Here is a 21819-nt window from a genome sequence, read left to right as displayed (position 1 = left end):
CTTCACACACTCTCTCCCACACTAACTCTTTCTTCACACTAACTCTTTCTTCACACATACTCTCCTCTCTCACACTTATTCTCTCTTCACACACTCTCTCTCACACTAACTCTTTCTTCACACATACTCTCCTCTCTCACACTTATTCTCTCTTCACACACTCTCTCTCACACTAACTCTTTCTTCACACATACTCTCCTCTCTCACACTTACTCTCTCTTCACACACTCTCTCTCACACTAACTCTTTCTTCACACATACTCTCCTCTCTCACACTTATTCTCTCTTCACACACTCTCTCTCACACTAACTCTGTCTTCACACATACTCTCCTCTCTCACACTTACTCTCTCTTCACACACTCTCTCCCACACTAACTCTTTCTTCACACATACTCTCCTCTCTCACACTTACTCTCTCTTCACACACTCTCTCTCACACTAACTCTTTCTTCACACATACTCTTCTCTCCCACACTAACTCTCTCTTCACACACTCTCTCTCACACTAACTCTCCTCTCTCACACTAACTCTTTCTTCACACATACTCTTCTCTCCCACACTAACTCTTTCTTCACACATACTCTCCTCTCTCACACTTACTCTCTCTTCACACACTCTCTCTCACACTAACTCTTTCTTCACACATACTCTTCTCTCCCACACTAACTCTCTCTTCACACACTCTCTCTCACACTAACTCTTTCTTCACACATACTCTCCTCTCTCACACTTACTCTCTCTTCACACACTCTCTCTCACACTAACTCTTTCTTCACACATACTCTTCTCTCCCACACTAACTCTCTCTTCACACACTCTCTCTCACACTAACTCTTTCTTCACATATACTCTCCTCTCTCACACTTACTCTCTCTTCACACACTCTCTCTCACACTAACTCTTTCTTCACACATACTCTTCTCTCCCACACTAACTCTCTCTTCACACACTCTCTCTCACACTAACTCTTTCTTCACACATACTCTCCTCTCTCACACTTACTCTCTCTTCACACACTCTCTCTCACACTAACTCTCCTCTCTCACACTTACTCTCTCTTCACACACTCTCTCCCACACTAACTCTCTCTTCACACATACTCTCCTCTCCCACTCTAACTCTCTCTTCACACACTCTCTCTCACACTAACTCTTTCTTCACACATACTCCCTCTCTTCACACACTCTCTCTTCACACATACTCTCCTCTCTCACATTTGCTCTCTCTTCGCACACTCTCTCCTTCTCCCACACTAACTCTCTCTTCACACATACTCTCCTCTCTCACACTTACTCTCTCTTCGCACACTCTCTCCTCCTCGCACACTCTCACCTCCTCTCCTCTTCTTACACATACTCTCTCCTCACACATACTGTCCTTCCACACTCGCACACTTACCTTTCTCTCACTCTTACTCTCCTCTCACACTCTCTCCTATCACATACACACACAGTCTCGAGCTTTAGTCCAACCCTCAAATTTAGCCCAACTTTTAGCCGAATAAATAACTTTAGCCATGCCCATAACACCCATAGACCTTAACCTACTTCACACTTAACCCTATTGACGCTTAACCAATTTCCCCATCATATCCCTAATTCTCTCAACCCTTCGCTTACCCCTAACTAAACCTACACATAACCAGCCAACCATATCGCCAACAATACACCCACTTGTTACTCTTTCCCTACACGAAACTTAACCCTTACTACCATGCATAGTCCCATTTCCTCTCCCAGTGAATGCTCTGTATACAACAGTTTCCCATCTGCATGAGAATATTCAATATAACAGAGATTCAAAATGGTTATTACAGTATAGGAGTTCTACTCCTTCAGGGCTGTGGTCACCACAGTCCATCGGGGAGGACTCCACTGTCTACCATTGTCTGGGAAAGGTACTCTTCCCTTCAGATTTGTTTTTTTTTTTTTTTTTTTTTTTTTTTTTTTTCTTTTTTTTTTTTTTTGGTGGGGTAGGCATTTGTTGCCCCCTTAACAAAAAAAAATGTATAACAATTTAATAGGGCCTGGGCTTATCTCGCCCTTTATTTAAATATTTTCAAATACAAATTATTCAGTTCAGCTAGCTTTTCAATGTCTTTCACTCGCTGTTCTGAGTAGAGAAAGTTCCTCTTATCCCTGATATCTAACCAATGGTCATGGCTTCTCTTTACATCCTTATAAAAGGCCTCTTTGACTTCTTTCTCTATCATTCCTTGTTCTTTTAAGGTATCACAATTTGCTAACAGTATTGTTGTTTTTCCTTCCACTTCAAGTAGGTAGGTCTTTTGTGGAAGGTCTAGAGTGATTTTTTCTATTATTATCTCCCCCTTTTTGTGTTTGCGGCGTTCCTTTCTTACTCTACCAGTTGTCGATGTACCCTCGGCATTAATAGAGGAAGCGGGACCTTTAGGCGATGATGTGGCTGTTGGTAGTGGCGGAGCTTCATCTTTCTTCGAGATTGGCTCAGCCGGTGTGTCCATTGCCGAATCTGTCTCTATTGGTTGAGCGGTATTGCCTAGCTCATCAGATTTTGAGGAGTCATTTTCTAACATTTGAGCTGGAGTTCCAATCTCTGCAGTTGACTCAGACTTTTTTGCCAAAAATGCCCTCAGCCTGCGGTTATTCCTTTCAGAACGGGACTTTGATGACTTCTTTTTAGGTGGTAATGTGGACCTCTCTCTTTCCGCCATCTTTCCTGGTGTCCATTTTACTATAAGTTTGTAACGTCCATTCCGAGCTGATAAAACCCAGTCGGCGGCTTGGTGTTCTAGCAAATGCAAAATGGTAAAGATATCACCAGATAATACGGGCTGTTGTTGGTGTGTTTCACTGCCATCATCAGACATTATGAGAGTTTCCAGGACATAATGTAAACACGTCTGTCCAGGTGAAAAACTACTCACTCACCCCTGACATGTTTAACTATTTGTGGTGATTAGTTAAATAATGTTGCTTGCTTTGTGAAGTTCGATAAAACTCTTCCCTTCAGATTACCTTCATCAGGTAAGGGACTGTGCAATATTTATCTGAGGGTGGGACCGGTGCAAACATGGACGGGGCACATACTTTTTTCATGCAATTAATGAGCGGGGCGCAAAGTTTTTTGTAACAAACCTTTGGCGGGGCGCACACTTTTTTAAAAACCCTTCGTGTGTGCATAAAAAAATTAAATCAGAGTATAACAGATTAAAACTATTTGTGATTTCTGTGGAAAAAAGTAACTTGATAGAAAAAGAACAATTGAATCTAAAACAAAATAACCTAATACAGTGCTTCAATATATTTTTGTGTGTTTATGCTTTTAATAATCATTTATAAAAAAAAATGAAATTCTGATCAAAATTCTGGAAAACTATAAACAATGTTTTGAAAATTAAACATATGACATAACATATGGTAATAAATGCTTAAACATAAAACAACTTCAATTGTATTTTAAATAAATCTTTAACATGACAAAATTAAATTCTTAAACATTAAAAGAATTACAACTTAATCTATGAAAAAGCTGAATTATGTCCCTTGGGAGTATTAATTTCCAACAAAAGTCCTTGCAAACAGTAGAAAATGAAAAATTATGTATGCCTGATATAATTAAAGATATAAACTACAAAATCAAGCACTATTGAAATATTTTCTGCATGAATTGCCAAGAATGTGAACAAATTCTTTACACAGGAGAATATAAATTCTATCTAAATTTGGCCTCAAGTGGGCCTCTTTTTTTCTTAGATGGACAATTTTAACGCTGAAAATGCTTCTAGTATGATTAAATATTGCCTTACTTCATAAACAGTACAAACTTAACCAGAACATTTCCAATTTTAATAGCTAGAGAAATACCCAAGTGATACATTAGGGAATTACACAGCAAAGAAGGCAAATATCTCAGTTAAAAACATTTGTCGCATCTTGAATTCTGGTGTTTCCAATTGAACTATTTATTGCGAAAGGTGAAAAGAAATACAAAAGAACTATAGTTTGGTGCATTTTATACAATATAGTTAATATTGAACTCCCAGAATAAAGTTTTATATCAGTACCCATCAATTTGACTTATTATGATGAATCAGCACTTTTCTCAACACAGTATTGTTCTCAGTGAATAATTTTTATTCTTTGTGATAAAAATCAAATGTACTTATAAAAAGCTTCAAAATAGTATAAAATAACTGAAGTCTGATGCCCACTATCATTTTACACCAAATTTATGAAATTTTGGAAGTCTTTTCAAATAATTGTCTAGAAAATATTTCAATAGGTTATCAAATTTATTTTGTAAATATACACACTGCAATTATTCATAGATAAATACAAAAAAATATATTGTACCCTTACATTCAATCACAGCGCTCCTAAGTTGACTTCCTTCAAAAATAAAATCTTTATAATATTGAATTAAATGCATTTGAGTTGAAATATCAACTCTGATATACATGTATTATTGAATGTTGTGCATTTTAGTTAAAAAATATCATGTTTCCATATATGTGTTTCATTTTTTTTCCAGCGGGGCAAGGACTTTTTTTTTCATTAATTGAAGCGGGGCAAGAACTTTTTTTATAATAAATATTGGCGGGGCATACAGTTTTTTTTTTTTTAATATTTGCTGTACACCGGCCCCACCCTCAGATAAATATTGCACAGTCCCTAAGAAGAGTAAAGGCCATGATATTTTGGTGAATACAGAAGAATATATTCGAGACACAAATGAATCACGACTGACTGACTCTGTAAAAACATCAGCTGTTCATCAATACGCAAACATAAAAAATATTTTACATTTTGTGTAACGTTAGTACTAATATATACAAATCATTGTGTCTCTCATTTTATCAATTCGAAATAAAATAAACTGAAAAAGTATATTTTCATTCTTATATATTAAAGGAAGTATGAGTGTCTTCCGCCATCTTGGATTGTAAATAACAGAGAACCCAAGGTCCAGATTTTCAATCAAGTTAGCAAAAACTTGGAGGAATGCAGATAACTAACTTGGCATAAATTTTCATGTAAGAGAACAATTTCTAAGATTATTACTTATAGATAATAATATTTTACAAGCTTAGATTATTTTTGCTTGATTTTAAATGTTTTAAATTGGAATTTTAAGGGGAGGTAACTCTGAAATTGTGCATTTTCTAAAGGAACCTACATGAAATTTTGTTATTTATATTTAAGCCGGAAAAAACCTTACGGTGACCTTATCTTTTCAATTGATGTTCTCAAAGCATTTTATTAAAGCTATATCTTCTCGTATTTTATTTTACAATTATATCATTTATGGGTAGACTTTACATAGATGAATTCAGCCGTATTTGACGTGAAACTGTACTTATGTGTCCCGTCATACTTTGAACCACACCATTATTTTATTTATTATTTTTACTGTAAGTCTGTTTTTTGTTATATCTACTTTACGTGAGTCTGCATTTATGTATGCCGTCATACGACAAAATTATTTTTATGTTTACCTGTGCGAATTTCAAACGCGCAATTTTACACCAGTAATGAAAACCTTCTTTCATTTATGGGTAGACTTTACATAGATAAATTCAGCCGTATAAGAAAAGCAAAATGAGAATGTTAAATTTGATGTATGCCTTTTTGTGCTACTTTGTTACATTTGTTGTTTATGTAGTGATATTAAGATGATAACACAATATTGACTGTTGTACCCCTATTTTTGACATTTTTACTCTTTGAGTATGTTTGTTTTGTTCATGCATCGTTGACAATGTAATGGAATTTGATGCGACTGTCATACAAGTGAGAGCTATAAAACCAGGTTCAATCCACCATTTTCTACATTAGAAAATGCCTGTACCAAGTCAGGAATATGACAGTTGTTATCCATTCGTTTGATGTGTTTGGACTTTTGATTTTGCCTTTTGATTTTTGATTTTCCTTTTTGAATTTTCCTCGGAGTTCAGTATTTTTGTGTTTTTACTTTTTAGTTAAGCTTCTAATCACATAATGATATTGTTTGCCTTATATAAATTCATACAAAATGTGTCATTTTGTCACAAACTGTAGCTTGAGAAAATGCTCGATGACCAATCATTTTTATTATATTTTTGAACATATCACTATATATACTCCCCTTTGACAAAGTATGAACAAATTCTAATATTTTTTGTAATTTATGAGGGGCCTGATGGGTTATTTTCGTTCTTCGTGATCGGCGCATTTTCGTTATCGTGATCCGTTTTTCTACAGATTTATTACTCTTTTTATATTTTCGTGATCCGTGATCATGGAAATTTATTTTCTGTGAATCGTGATTGACAAAAAAATCAACTCGTGAATCGTGATGAGACCCCCCCCCCTCCCCACCAATAGGCCCCTCATTTAAACTCCCATACCACCTTAGATTCATTTTTTGTTACTTGAAATTATTTGATTATCCATTAGTATGACAGTTTCTCCATTGTCTGTAAGTAAGTTAGTAAGTAAATTTTATTTAGAGTCGGCATATATATACAATATAACAGACGAAACATGAGCTCAGGTGAGCTCTTTAACCGACTATCACATAAAAATCATGCAGCATCATGCAAATACTATCAAATAAAAATGGAAAAAAACATGCAATACAATGAAAGCAAATCTATTTGGTTTGTGAGCCTCCAGAGTCAAAGTTCATGTGGCAAGTGCCTCGGGTCAAGTAGGATAAACGGTACTGTAGTTCCTTCGGAAGAACAGAGTAATAAATCGGTTTAACTTTAGAAGTAAATCGGTGTATATGAACATAAATTTACAGACTGACAGGTCGACAGGTTGACACTATATAGGTCGACAAGTGTTAAGGTTGACAGGTTGACAAGTGTTACGGTCGACAGGTTGACAGTTTGATAAGTGTTAAGGTTGACAGGTTGACAAATGTTAAGGTCGACAAGTTGACAGGTTGACACATCTTAAGGTCGACAGGTTGACAGGTTGAAGGGTTTAATTTTACAATTAAACAAGTAAATAAAAGTACATCATCCATTAAATAAAATAAAATTAACTTCAGTTTTTAACCTTTTTTACAAGTATTAAGTTATTACTTTTATATCTTTTTTTCAATCAGTCATTTTGTCAACTTGTCAACCAGAACTTACTTGTTATTATATTAAATTATCAACTTATCAACCTGTCAACCTGTCAACCTGTCGACTTGTCCACCTGTCAACCACTTATTTCAACCATAACATTTTTAAAATTGTCAACCTGTCGACTTGTCAACTTGTCAACCACTTATTCCAACCATAACGTTTTTAAAATTGTCAACCTGTCGACTTGTCAACCTGTAAATCACTCATTTATTTCAGTTTAATGTAAAATTTAAACAGTTTTAACTTTATTACTCATGAATACATATATGCGTATGAAAAACTTTACTCATGAATACATACGCGTATGAATTTATTGCAAAAGCCGGAACTATATTAATGTGCATTGAAACGGGGGAATCAGCAAATCACTTGAAGATCATAAAATATAACAGACTTAAAGCATAAAAACAATAAATAAATAAATATAAGCACTAGCATTTAATGGCAGATTTATTCAATAAATGCATAAAAAGCAGAGCAAAAGGCCATTATAAAAAGAAAGAAAGAAATTTCAGCTTTGAGACAGCACTGGGTGGAAACGACGTGAACTGCAGTAACAGAAAGGGAGCTAACCATGTCGGTTAACCTAACTTAACATCTTGGTACAACCATAATATTTTATGAAAAAAAATACACTCTATTAAGCCCATGTTTGCTTACTGTTGATTTAAATTAATTTTTGGTTTTTAGTTTTGATCAAACATTATAAAACCAAAACCGACACCGCGCATGTAAACCGGTCCGACCCCCATGTAAACAAACAAACGTCAACATGGTTTTATGACATGTGAAACTGAGTCGATTTGTCATTTACCAAAATATCATATAACCCAGAAGTAAATTATACTGTAAGAAAAATTCGCTTGGAAATCATGTCGTCAGGTAAATGGATCGAAATGAGCCTTAGCTTGGAGCATGTAAATCATTTGTGTTTACACCACAATATTTAGATATTTATTTTAGGGAAGAGAAAAATTATCTGTGCACATGGAAATGTCTAAGGTCATGATAGGAACTAAATGTGGTCCTGTTTATACCACATAATTTACTTTGAGTAGCCTACACACAAACCTGTGAAGACTGTTTTTTAATAAAACATACCTGCCATGAAAACTTTTATTGTCAATAAAACCCTCGCAAAGGTGGAGTGCCTGTAAAGATCCACACTGCCATGACGTCCACATGATGTATAGGCTATAGGAAAACATCTTCCATAATTTGTAAAGACACATTGTCCATGGTTTTGTTTTTCCGAAATAAATTTTATTCCTAAAGTATAATTTTGTGATATGCAAATTTAGATGGTTATATATCATGTATATAATATTTTAATTTTCTGAATGGATGTTTGGTATTTGCATAAAACAAACTGAAAAAATAAAACAAATAATACCATTTTTCGTTGGTTTCGTTGGTACAGGTGAACCACAAATTAAAGGTTCAACCGACTTACTAATGTTCTATAGGCTTTTATATATGGTCTCACTAATAAGCGTCAAGAAGCAACAATTAAGAAGCATCAAGAAGCGATAAGAAGAATAAAGGAGTAGGGGCAATAAGGCCCTTATTTGGCCTAAAAATAAATGCAAATTTAAAAATTATCAGACTTATTTTCAAACTACTGTACAGTATCTACTGTACAACGTTTTCAGAAAAACAAAATAATTTTGGACATTGAACAAGTTACCATGGTAGCAAATCATGATTTAATTTGCATGATTTGTAATATTTCGTGTTTTTCTTTGTTTTACATCAAATTTTTAAGTATATTTGAGATTGAAAAAGGATGTGCGCACCCAAGAAACAACTTTATATTTATTGAGATTTTTTCAATAGTTATAATAAAGCTTCTGTTAAATAAATATTTTGTTGTTTCTTGGCTGCGCACGATGCTTCCACAACATAAATAAAGATAGAAAACTGCATAAATTATGTATTTTTCATCGTTTTTGTGAAAACAGTACATATTATGATGTAATTGTGAAGTCATCACATAAAAATCTTAATGTTTTTTCGTTGATATTTCTTGACCCTATGCATTTCTAAACAATATGTGCCAATTTGAAAAAGTTATGAAACATTTTATTTTCTTGGGCCAAAACCTACTCCTTTAGCGACAAGAAGACTATTTAGCGACAAGAAGACTATTTAGCGACAAGAAAACTTAAAAAAGTTATTAAAATCAAAAACGTATAACTATACATCCTTGTAAAAATAAATATATTGATAAAATTTGTTTAAGATCATGAGTGTTCTGTTTTCAGCCAAGTCAAAGGTATGAATAAATGAGTCAAGATAACACTTGGTGAGTTGCCTGTGGTCTGAACAATTTCTTTCAATAAAGGATGTTTGGCAGAATTAATATTGATGACAGTTTGCATATATCATCAGCAATATTTTGTTTGTTTAAAGGATTTTTTTAAAAATTATTTATATAATACTTTACATGCTAAACATATTTTGAATCAGGTGGCTGATGTTAAGAGTCAAAGTTATCGACAACCAAAAAATTGACTGATTTACCAGCTTCTAAAATGTATCTCTGGTCTAACATGCCATTTAGTTATTTTAGCGTTACCATTCTTGTTAACTATTTTAAAAGGATCGGTACCTATGTAGTCTGTTAATGCTTAATCATGGTTTCAAGAGATTGGCAAGGAATTTCGAACCAACTGATTCTTTTCTTGTAAGAATTACTTCTCTTCATAGAAACAAAATGACGCTTAAGGATAAAAAAATTAGAATCATGATTGGATTAAAGGACGTGTGTCCCGTGTTGTATTGCTACAATAACATCCAATTAACACCTATAACTTTGTACACACGTCAGACTTTACAATTACACCCTTTAGAATATACAAACAATGTAAATAGTGAACACCTGAAAACTCAACATTGTCTTTAATTACCTTTAATCTTCAATCAACTTTAAACTATGCATAAACATGATAAATATTGTTTTATAAGGCAGCAACCATTTGATTTTCTGGGGGGGGGGGGGGGGGGGGGGCTATGGTTTTTTTTGGAAAAAAAAGTTTGTTTCAAGTTTTTGGAGAAAAAAATAATTTGTTTTTGATTCTGAGAAAAAAAAATTGTTTGTTTCACCCTCAGCTGCCACTATATGTAATGCTAAAATTGAAAGAAGAAAATTGTTTTGGACTTGTCGCGAAAAAAATAGATTATTTGTCCAGAAAAAAACCCCATAGCCCCCCCCAGATAATCAAATGGTTGCTGCCTCAGTCAATACAAACACGTTTTAATAACATTTTCTTTTCTGGACATTGGTTCACGAATAATACATTTTGCATGCAGTCAGGTTATTATATTTAAGACAAAGAGGGTGTTAAAAATTTATGAAATAAATATATAATTGTTCTAAAACACAAGTACATGTAAAATTTAATATCATAATATGACAGTAAAATTTCTATATCTATCAATTTAATAAATATCAATATAATAAATAAAAAAAGAAGTAAAATCACTTTATTACTACCATATATTAAAAAAAAATGTCAATGCATATTTTTTGATATATATATTTTAATAATAATTTGTTTAAGTTTTCTTGCGTTAAATAGTCTTCTTGTCTCTTCTTGTCACTAAAATTCATCTTGTCACTAATCAGTTTATATATATGCAGACATTGGTAAAACCATGAAATTAAGAATCGATGAAAATGCAAGTTTTTCTGAATCCATGAAAATTGATACCCACTTAAATATAAGAATCAACATGTACAGTATCCATTTCTGTGCTTTACAACTTTGTCTCTCATTTCTACAGGACAGGACACTAAAGGAGCTGAAGGGGGAGATAACTCCAATGATAAGAAAGAAGAAGGGTCAAGTAATAGTCAAGGTGCTGCAGGGGGAGACAATCCGGATTCTAAAGAAGGAGGAGAAAATAAAAATACAGAGCAAAAAGTAAGTGGTTAGTCATGATTTATAAAGATATGAAGATATCTATTTTCAATGCAATGGTTCTTGGTTTACAGTAATACTGATTTTCATTTAGCATTTATTGTTTATTTTGCCAACAAATAGCTACATGTATTCCAAGTCACAATTAGAATAACTAAGTACTTTTATTATTAAGGATGGATCATTTTTGATAAGATATCTATTCGTACATGTCATAAGGAAAAAAGATCATACATGAATTTGGATTGTTTCTAAATGCATGTTAAACATATTACTTCCCTTTGTTCAGAAACAAAAAATTGAAAAGTGTCAAGATTTTCTTATAATTTTTGCCAATACAAATGTAGTTTTACTGGACAATTATTTTTTTTTTTAACTGTGGCGCCCCCTTCTGTTGGTAGGTAAAGAATAATTTTGTAAATCTAGGTACGACCATGCAAGATCATGGATGTATCATTTTTCAGTAATAGTATCCAAAAACAGCATATTTCAGAATGCTACAATGTCTTTACCGGTACTAGTGTTAATTTTGTATAAATATTCTAAGGCACACAGAATTCTGACATTTTTTTTTATAATTATTTTAGGAAGAAGAGAAGAAATCTGGTATGTGTTTTTCTGTATATATGAGCTGATGTATATATCTCTAACGTAAAAACAATGGTTCATTATTTGTTGTTCAGTTGCCAATTGGTGGCATTGCTACTTTAACTTGTTTTTCATATAAAAGAAATGTCATCAAGTTGATGTTATTATTCTGCTCTTTGATTTTATAATTATTGCAGCACATAAATTTATACTACGGCTAATGAATATAACTTCAAACAAACAAAACCAATTTCAATATTTGGAAAGAACACCATATTGAATACATATCATGCAAAAATCATAAGAAATACGGATTAATTTAAATAGAAATAAGAAGATGTGGTATGATTACCAATGAGACAACTCTCCACAAGAGACCAAACGACATAAAAATTAGTTGGTATTTTTTTTTTTTAAAGGAACACCAAACCCTCAGAGTTATCTGATTATGATTTAATTACTTTAGGTTATGGACAGTGTACGCATATCAGTGCTCAATGTAAGATGAATTATTGCTATTTTACAAAATTTTCCTTTGATCTTACTGACTGATAATTTCCTTTCTCAGCCCAGTAGAGTGATATGAAAAATTATCGCTAGAAACTAGGGGCACACATGCTATTGCCCGTTGTCAATGACATTAACAACATCGTCAGAGGTAAATAGCGATAAACTGATCATCATTGGTCATCTCAGTGTGATTGCTTTTCTCACTTTCCCTTTTCGGCTCAAGTGAGTAAATCAATCCTATTGAGATGATCAACAACAATTTATAAATATAGTACTGCTCAGATAAATGATAATAGATTACAGAATCGTAGTTATTTAATTTCTTATTTTTCAGCTCTTTTTGATGCTTTTGCTGTTTCCCTTGGATTAAAGGATGAACCCAAGATAGAATCATTGTTAGATACAGTAGACTTTAATGGTATTGTCAAGTACATAAAAGATGGAAAAGCAAAAAACATCATCACAATGGCAGGAGCTGGCATCTCTACTTGTGAGTAAAAAGAATATAATTCCATAAGAAACCAGTAGTGGGTTAACTTTTTCTCTTGCCGTTAATTCTAAATTGATTTTCATTTTTTCGCCTGTCCCAAGTCAGCAGCCTCTGACCTTTGTAAGTCATGTATGATTTTTATACGACTGCAAAATTTTGTTGTAGTCGTCGTAGTCTGCATTGTTCGAAGACAGTTGTTTTCCGAAAAATAACTTTAGTATAAGTAAATAGAAATCAATGAAAATACACAAGGTTTATAACCCAAAAGGAAGGTTAGGATTGATTATGGGGGTTATGGTCCCAACAGTTTAGGAATAAGGGACCCAAATAAGCAATCCAGACAATATTTGATTGAGTTAAGTCTGCCAATTGATATTTTATCGTATGTTTTTCTTTGTTGTGATGTTATGCTATTGTTTCAGAAAAAGGGAGAAGGTTTGGATCCATTAAAACGTTTAATCCCGCTGCAAATGTTTGCACCTGTCCTAAGTCAGGAATCTGATGTACAGTAGTTGTCGTTTGTTTATGTAATATATACGTGTTTCTCGTTTCTCGTTTTGTTAATATAGATTAGACCGTTGGTTTTCCCGTTTGAATGGTTTTACACTAGTAATTTTGGGGCCCTTTATAGCTTGTTGTTCGGTGTGAGCTAAGGCTCCGTGTTGAAGGCCGTACTTTAACCTATAATGGTTTACTTTTTAAATTGTTATTTGTATGGAGAGTTGTCTCATTGGCACTCACACCACATCTTCCTATATCTAATAACATGTGTTTTTAAAAAAAGTGTATGAATCTCGCTGAAATTATACCACAAGTTTCCATACCACAAAGGGATGGACAATTTTATTCTCATTTCAGATTTCAGAAATTAAAAAGAAAATTCCTTCAAAAATTTTTTTTTTGGCAAAAAAAGGGCAGGGTAAAGGGGGGGGGGGGGTCATTTAGCAACAGCATAGTGTATTTCACTAAAGCAAAAAATTGAATATAATTTCAAAACTGTTTAACATATAACCAATTCTAAGTTCTTTGACTACAGTTATTACAGAAACCTATTATGTGTCAAATATTTAATCACAATTCAAATTCAGATCTGTATCAAGTGCTAATATTGTGTCCATTTTTGCCAAAGCAATTTATTAATTTTAGTTTCTTTAATATATATTTCGGAGTTTAGTATGATGTCAATTATCACTGAACTAGTTAGTACATTGTATACATTTTTGTTTAGGGACTAGCTGAGCACACCTCTGGGTGAGAGATTTTCACGCTGCATTGAAGACCCATTGGTGGCCTTCAGCTGTTATCTGCTCTTTAGAAAATATAGTCGCTTAGTGTCTGTGCTTTTAGAATATTATATACTTATTGTAGGTAAATGGTTCCTACAAAAGTTGTTATTCTAAGCAATTTATTGGATCCCTAATATCTTTGCAAAATAAAAGTTACAAAAAAAAATTATACAAAATGAATTCTATTTAAACAATAAAATAAGTACCTTGGGTAAATACTATAATTTCTTTGACTTCAACTTATTGTATTTTATTTTTGATTTGAGGTTCAGGTAATTTCTTTTTTAGCTGCAGGAATTCCAGATTTCAGATCCCCAGAGACAGGCTTGTATGATAATTTACAGAAATATAATTTGCCAGAACCAACTGCAGTATTTTCAATTGATTATTTCAAAGTAAGTCGTATACTGTTTTAGGGGCCTTGGTATTGAAGGAGCCTAAGAAGTTCATCTACAGTTATAACAAGCCTGTCAACAAAGAGATATGGAGTTTGAATCCTATGCATGGAAAATGCCTTTGACTCCATTTAATTAACAATTTTCCTGCTGATTTCTGGGCATTGTCTTTCTCACAAATAAAAACTGGACTAGTGTGCTGAAAATGGAGTTAAAACACCAACAATCAATCAGATATTGTTTTTATATCTTTATAAATAAGATGGATGGGCCAGGGAGACAACTCTCCATCCTAATCACAATGTATAAAAAAAACCAATTAATAGATGTTAGGTATTCATTGATGAGTCAGCAAACAAGTGACACAAAAACCAAGAGACATATAGAGGTTGATTTAAGGGGGTAGACCTTGGTTCAGGGAGATAACTCTTTAAATCAGTTAAGTGTTTGTAAAAGTCAAGTTCATCAATGTATTTTAAGCATTTACCTGAAACAGATTGAAAATAATCTATGTAACCTAGAAGCTTAGAATATATTTTTGAAAATGGTTGACACAAACGTACTGATGATTTTAAGAGTTATTTCCCTTAACCTAGGTCTACCTCCTTTTAATATGTCAGGCTATAAAACTGTGGATTCACTTGCTTTCGTGGGTACTAATATAATTTTCATGGATTAAGAAAAAATGTATTTTCTTGGATATTTGATTTCATGCTTTTGCCAACAATTACATACAAGCCTACAGAAAATTTACACTTCATTGAATGTTTAAATTTGTGGTTGATGTATACCCACAAAATCCATAAAGATTGGTATCCCAGGAATAATAATGAATCTACAGTAGTCTAAAGTAAAAAAAATACCCAGCTGTATGGTTTGATTTTAAGCGTATCTTATGAGATAAATATTTACCATTCTAATATGACGTGCTTCTTTCGCTTTGTAAACAACACCGTGATAAAATTCTCGATATATCTATACTTAGCGCAGACTCTCAAGATGTACACAAATAGTCCAGCGGATATCAGAATAATTGATCACTTTATGGTAAAAGCATGAAACTTAGCATAGTGAAAGATTAAGGGGTATAGACAAAATTCAGATATGGAGCCACGAAAAAAAAAATCCAATATGGCCGACATTAGTATGACATAATTCACTTGATGAAGTCTTCCAATTTTAATGAGTTCAGAAGATGTCACAAACTTAAGGAAATACAATTAAGATATGTCAATTATTATTTTCTTAAACCTTATAATACAGAAATCATCAAAATGGCGCGTAAAAATGTCTAAGTTTGACAGTATTCGTATATGTACACCATTATTGTGTGATAAAAAGTTACCAAATCCGTGATATCGACAACGGCCTACAATGTATCATTAATGCCTGGGTGCATAGATAATATTTTCAAAATGGCGGCAATATTCAAAATGGCGCCGTTTAACAAGTCAAAATTTGACGTATGTTTTTAAATATGGTATAAAAATTATCAAAAAATAATGAATCATTTATTTCAATACAAGCACGTAAATACAAACATATTATTATTTAATGTAACAGGTGACATTAACTATGAAATAAAAATGGCCGATACAGTTCAAAATGGCGTCTTTGACGAGTTCTTACTTTTCACAGTTACAGGTTATGACCTTAGAAAATTTCACAATTGTCCTGAAATGAAAAAAAACATATGCAGTATTGAATCAGTGCGAAGAGTATTTCTTTTTTAGAAATGAGATAAGAAATTAAAAAAAAACTCACAAGTTACTATTTAACATAACAACAGATTAAAATTACAATTAAAATATGATCCAAATGCAGGAAAATCAAAAGAAAGCACACTCACAATCAGTTTCTCTTTCACAGTCCGGTTAGCAGTTGCATAATGCTGCTTTCAAGAATTTACATGCTCCTCGACATCCTTTCTTACATCCACAGTGGATGAGCTCTTGGCATGATATTGAAGCTTCAGCAAGCACAGACCAGAATGGTACCCAAGTACCATCAAGTTTTTGCCAAGCAAATAAATCTGGTGATGGCATACTTGAATTTGCAACTAAACAATTGCCCCAAATAACACTACCTTGGTAAGCTGCACGTTTCGTATATTCAATGAAGAAGTGCATATCGTGTTGGAGGAATATTGTCAATTGTTCTTGTCTTCTGCGTTAATAACTGTTTTCTTAACTCATTCACCATATTAGCTGTACTAGACCGATCATACAAAAGCACAACATATCGTTCTATTACTTTTAACACTTTTATATTTCCACTTCATTTGGATTTTCAATAACCTGCAGAAATGCTTCTGACAACTCCTCATATACGGACCATGGATCCCAAGCTAATTTCGTACCTTTCCCAGAAAAAGCTGAGACTGTGTCACAACCGATAAATGAATGGAACAGTGGAAAGACTTTCAATTTCAATGGTCCTAGAGCAAGGCACAATCCATGAATTGAAATATATAGGAAGTTCTTTCCAGTGCCAAAACCTATCCTCAGCTGTTCAGCCATTTGAATTCCCCTTTTAATGCAGCTGGGAATGAGGACATATCAATTGAAAGTTCTCCTTCAACTAATGGGATATCTGGTTCGCTGAATCTTAGTACAGCTGGTGGAAGATTTGAATAACTCTCTGGTAAAAGAGACACTCTCTTTGACTGGCATTTCAACATAGGTTCAGATTGGTAACATGTTTGAACAACGCTTTGAACATCTTCTGAAATATGTTGGAATAAAGATGTACCTGTACCATGGAATGAATCTTTTAACGAGATACTGCTTGAATTGTGATCAATGTTGTCTACAGCAGATGAAGTAAATACATTTTGTAGTGGATTGGTAGGGCAAACAATACCTTCTTGGACATAACGACGACAAGCATCATTGGCCATGGAAGTAGAAATTTCTAACACTCGGTCGTAGGAGACAGACAGTCCAAGTTTGAAGAAAGTATCTACTAGATCACGTTTGCTAGTCTTACATGGATCATGATTCCCAAATAAGCACAAACTGGAGGTTCATGATCTTTCATGTGACGGTTGGATAGTTTCTTTGTACAACTATACATCAGAAGATGTGCAATTGTTAATGTCGACTGAGAATATGAACGATCCTGAATGTTGGGTCAAAACTGAATCATGCTGACCAAAGTAAGCAATGACTTGGGTACAGAAGCTTCCTGATATCCCTTTGGGAAGTTTCCTTTAAATTCTGAATTTGATGCAAAAATATCTTTACTATCAAAGTCTTCTAAGCAGACTTTCTTCAATGCAGGACCAATGTCATCTTTGAAAGCAAGTATGTTTTCAAGACCTTGTTAGTAAGCATCTAAGTTAGGGAAATTACAATTCTGTGTTTTAGTCGTGTACTATTAACTCGAGATGATACATCTGCACCTAGACATTTATGGTCTCATCGCATGACCTTGTTTCATTTATATAAGAGACTAGTTCTGAAAATGCAATACCATGGATTTGACTTTCCTTCTTAGAATCGACATTATCATTTTTCATTTCAATTCGAGATATACGATTATATAAGGAAACAAAACATTTAGAGTCGTACTTTGCTTCCTGTGCAATTAGATCACCAGCACTTAACTTTGCAAGTAACAACGTGTCATTTAATTTTACTGCACATTCTCTCACACGTGTATCTTCTCCAAACGTTGAAGACTCATGAAGGGCTTCTTGGCCATTTGCATTACAGAAAAAGCACACAGACGGGTTACTGGTGGACTGAACGGAAAAGCTATGTCTAGTTTTCTTTTTAGATGTGGTTGCTTTATTATCTATTCTCTCATGTGAGGTTGGTTTTTCTGCTCTATCCAACTTTGTCCTGTTCAGTTTTAAGTTGCAAGATTTGTGCCAACATGCCTTTTGGTCAATGAAAGACTGTGCTATTCCAGATCCCTCATCTAAGTTTTCAATGCACACATTAATGCCTTCAGGCATCAATCGTAATTCATGAAACTTCTTAATATTGTCAGTTAAAGCTTGATAACCAGCACCAACATTGAGACGTTTATAATCAAATGGGCATATACGTTTTTCATCTATTATTTCTTGGCATACATGTAGGATGTAATTTGCCCAATCAATATTATTTAATTTAGTCGGTTTGTCATATTCTACACTTTATACCCTGAACGTCTTTTCAGTAGCCATGTTGTAAGAAATATGATCGTAAATTAGTGTATATATTCCTTGTGGATAACTTCTGTATGCCAGACGCGTGTTTCGTCTACAAATGACGTATCAGTGACGCTTGAATCGAAAAAGTTAAAAAGACAAACAAAAAGTATGTAATTCAATATTTGATGACCTGAAATCCTGAAAGTTTTGCAAAGCACAAATATTTGTTGATTATTAATAGCTTTCTAGATATACACGATATAGTTTCTGATAATAAGACTTTTGACGGCCATTTCGAATCTGTCGGCCATAAAGGAATTATTTTTGATTGTTCCATTTTCAGAAAAGATTAATTATCATCATAACTACCAATATGCAAAGTTTTGTGCTTTTATTATCAAAAGATCATTTATACCATTTTTTTGGGGACTCTGCCTCATGACTGTTGGCAGCCATTTTGAATTTGTCGGCCATTATGGAATTATTTTGATTGTTCCATATTCAGAAAAGATTAATAAGCACCATAACTAGAAATATGCAAAGTGTTGTGCTTTTATTTTCAAATGATAAATTATACTATATTTTTGGACTCTGCTTCATGACTTTTGGCGGCCATTTTGAAATTGGCGGCCATTATGGATTTTTTTTTATTGTTCCATATTCACAAAAGATTAATAATCATCATAACTAGCAATATGCAAAGTTTTGTGCTTTTATTTTCAAATGTTAAATTATACTATATTTTTGGACTCTGCTTCATGACTGTTGGTGGCCATTTTGAAATTGGCGGCCATTGTGGATTTTTTTTTTGATGGCTCCATATCCAAAAATGTTTATAAACAACATAACTAACACTGTGCAAAGTTTCATGCTTTTACCATAAAGTGATCAATTGTCCCAAAATATTGGACTTAGCTGCTGGACTAAAATGGCTGTTTAAATATGCCTCCTACGTAAATCCACATGTATCGTAACCTATGTGTAAACGGTTGTGGATTTCGCTGTGTTAACAATTACAATTGAATAAAACCCTACAGAACATTTATTCTGATTCTGACGAATAACAAAAAGAATTTACACATTAGAGAACGGAAAAATGGACAAAAACAAAATAAGTTAAAATTCCGCGAAATTCCAGTAATCGGATATTGGTGCATTAACGTCATTTAAAAACATGACGTCATACGAATGAAAACGTCAAATCTGAAGGGTTTTCTATTGCGTTTACCTTCTAAACTCGGATACAATTGCATTAAAATAAAGTATTGAGGTAGGTGTTGCTTTTTTGCTGTTCTATTGCATTATTCGCACATTTACTGATTTCAGCAAGTCAATATGGCGGCTCCTTGGTTACAACATGTCAACAGTGAATTTGACTGTAGCTTACGATAAAAAAATGTAAATTTAAAATTGCAAATGTTGGGTTTACTGAGAAGTAAGAAAAGTAATCACATTTTTTTTCTAGCGGTTAGTTAAGAAATCATTCAAGCAGGTTTATTAGATTTGTTTTACATTTATCGAACAGTGGGTAAAATAGAACAGCCACACACACGGTATACCCATCATCTCTTCAGTTTTTTAATGATCGTGTTTGTCCTATTAGAATCGAAATAATTCATGGAAGCCATAGATTTGTTGTAAATTTGTACATGGCCTGGGCCGTGATATTAAAATTTTATCCTGAGCGTTAGCAAGGGAAAAAATTAACGAATATCACGACCCAGGCCATGTGTAAATTTATTTCTTAATTAGAGGAAACTCAGAAGATTCTTTTGTGATGGACTGCTTGGATTGCAAAATTTTCATATTCACCCTATCAAATTATTTGTGAACATATAACACATCCAATAAGTAAGATGTTATAAGAGATCAAAGTCAATACATACAAATACACTTAGTCTCTGTAAGAACTTAGGCTAATGTTATTTAATATGGGAGATTTCCTGTGCAAAACGATGTACTGAAACTCGCGATTTCTTTACAGGAAAATCCAGAACCATTTTTTATGTTGGCAAGAGAATTATGGCCAGGTGTATTTAAGGTACCGTACTTTAAATTTACTGTGATCACTTTTTTATTAGCAGCAAATGTTTTTTATGTATGTCACAGTGTAGATACTATTCTGTACGCTATCCGGAAGTCGCGATTTTCGAAGCGATGATTTCCAACTGGCTAACAGGACGGTTTTGCCTACGGTAACTTTTCTCATCATTTGTTTACTCCTATATCTACAAAGTGCTTTGAATATCTTCAAGGTATATATAGCATCATAAATATGAGTTACTGTAACAAAAACATGCATTAGAATATAAAATATACGTGTGCATCACATCAACTTGGTAGAAAAAAGTTAAATCGATGGACAATTTTGCTATCGTAGTACAAAGCAAATAATCTTTTATTGTAAATATTTGCACCAGTTTACAGTTAAATATATACAGTTTCAATATTCTTTTCGTATTTAAGTAGAATATTCGTATTTCCCATAAAAAATATGTTTTCCTTGAGGATCCCAAAATAAATTACTGTACGATCAGTCTAGAACTGACTGTATTCTAGAAGCGATTTCAGATTTTTTGACTGTATGACCAGTCGTGATTTTGAAGAAAAAACAACAGCAATTTGAAGGTATATACGTGTATATGTGATATTATGAACTATCAAGGGAACTATAACGTGTAATTACTTTCATCAGACAATACAAATATATTTCTGATGAATTTTTTAGATGTCAAAATAATTGTATTTTTGTTCCATCAGTCTTATTTAAAATCAAATGCCTAAAACGTAATACATGATTTGCCTGTGAACTTTGTAATAGTGTATCGTTACAGTTATCTGTTTATAGCTATTACATTTTTAAAGATTATTTACATCATCCTCCGTTGACCAATTGATGATAACATAAATCAAGCTTGTCTCTTTTAAAATAACAAAAATGGATAAAGACAGCCTTGCGTAGGGGGTTAATTCATGTGATATAATTTTGGTAAGTTTACAGAAATAGAAGATCCATAATGCATTAATCCAGTAAAAATGGAGCAATTTCAGAAAACTTTAATTATTGGTTTAGGAGGTGTTGGAAATACCCGATGGGTGCCCCCATATAATGCAATGTTCAAGTCCGTATCTTATATAAAGTAACCCCATAAAAGATTTTTTACTAAAATTCGAAATAGACGGTGCACAATACAGTCATTATCATTTATGATAAGGAATCCGAATAAGATTAATTAATAGTTATATCAATGACGGAGTCAAAAAAAGGAGATCCAGCATTTTGAAACTCTTTTTTTTTTTTAACTATCAATGCATTTGTATGGGAACATATATTTGAAATCCCCTTTTCTCCTGGATTGGACACCTCTCCATTTAAAAATGGCC

At 33.3% G+C, this 21819-nt stretch overlaps 2 protein-coding genes across 3 annotated transcripts in view; both read left to right on the top strand.

Annotated features, from left to right (window-relative positions):
- Window positions 1–538: 538 nt before the first annotated feature.
- Window positions 539–1507, top strand: LOC139515034 (uncharacterized; the record flags this gene model as incomplete). The annotated part of the gene is made up of 2 exons (XM_071304594.1): window positions 539–608; window positions 1281–1507. Coding segments are annotated over 2 exons (297 nt in total), but the record flags the coding sequence as incomplete, so codon positions are not given.
- A 6341-nt stretch (window positions 1508–7848) lies between these two features.
- Window positions 7849–21819, top strand: part of LOC139515803 (NAD-dependent protein deacetylase sirtuin-2-like) — a 29868-nt gene continuing 15897 nt past the window's right edge. For both annotated transcript variants that reach the window (XM_071305499.1, XM_071305500.1), the window contains exons 1-6: window positions 7849–7984; window positions 10889–11028; window positions 11613–11631; window positions 12458–12613; window positions 14188–14294; window positions 20420–20476. In XM_071305499.1, the coding sequence (XP_071161600.1) occupies window positions 7975–7984; window positions 10889–11028; window positions 11613–11631; window positions 12458–12613; window positions 14188–14294; window positions 20420–20476 (489 nt within the window). In that variant the 5' untranslated portion in view covers window positions 7849–7974. The remainder of the gene's footprint in view (window positions 7985–10888; window positions 11029–11612; window positions 11632–12457; window positions 12614–14187; window positions 14295–20419; window positions 20477–21819) is intronic.

Source organism: Mytilus edulis, chromosome 3, assembly GCF_963676685.1.
Source record: "Mytilus edulis chromosome 3, xbMytEdul2.2, whole genome shotgun sequence".
Lineage (NCBI taxonomy): Eukaryota > Metazoa > Mollusca > Bivalvia > Mytilida > Mytilidae > Mytilus > Mytilus edulis.
This window is presented reverse-complemented; position numbering and strand designations above follow the sequence as displayed.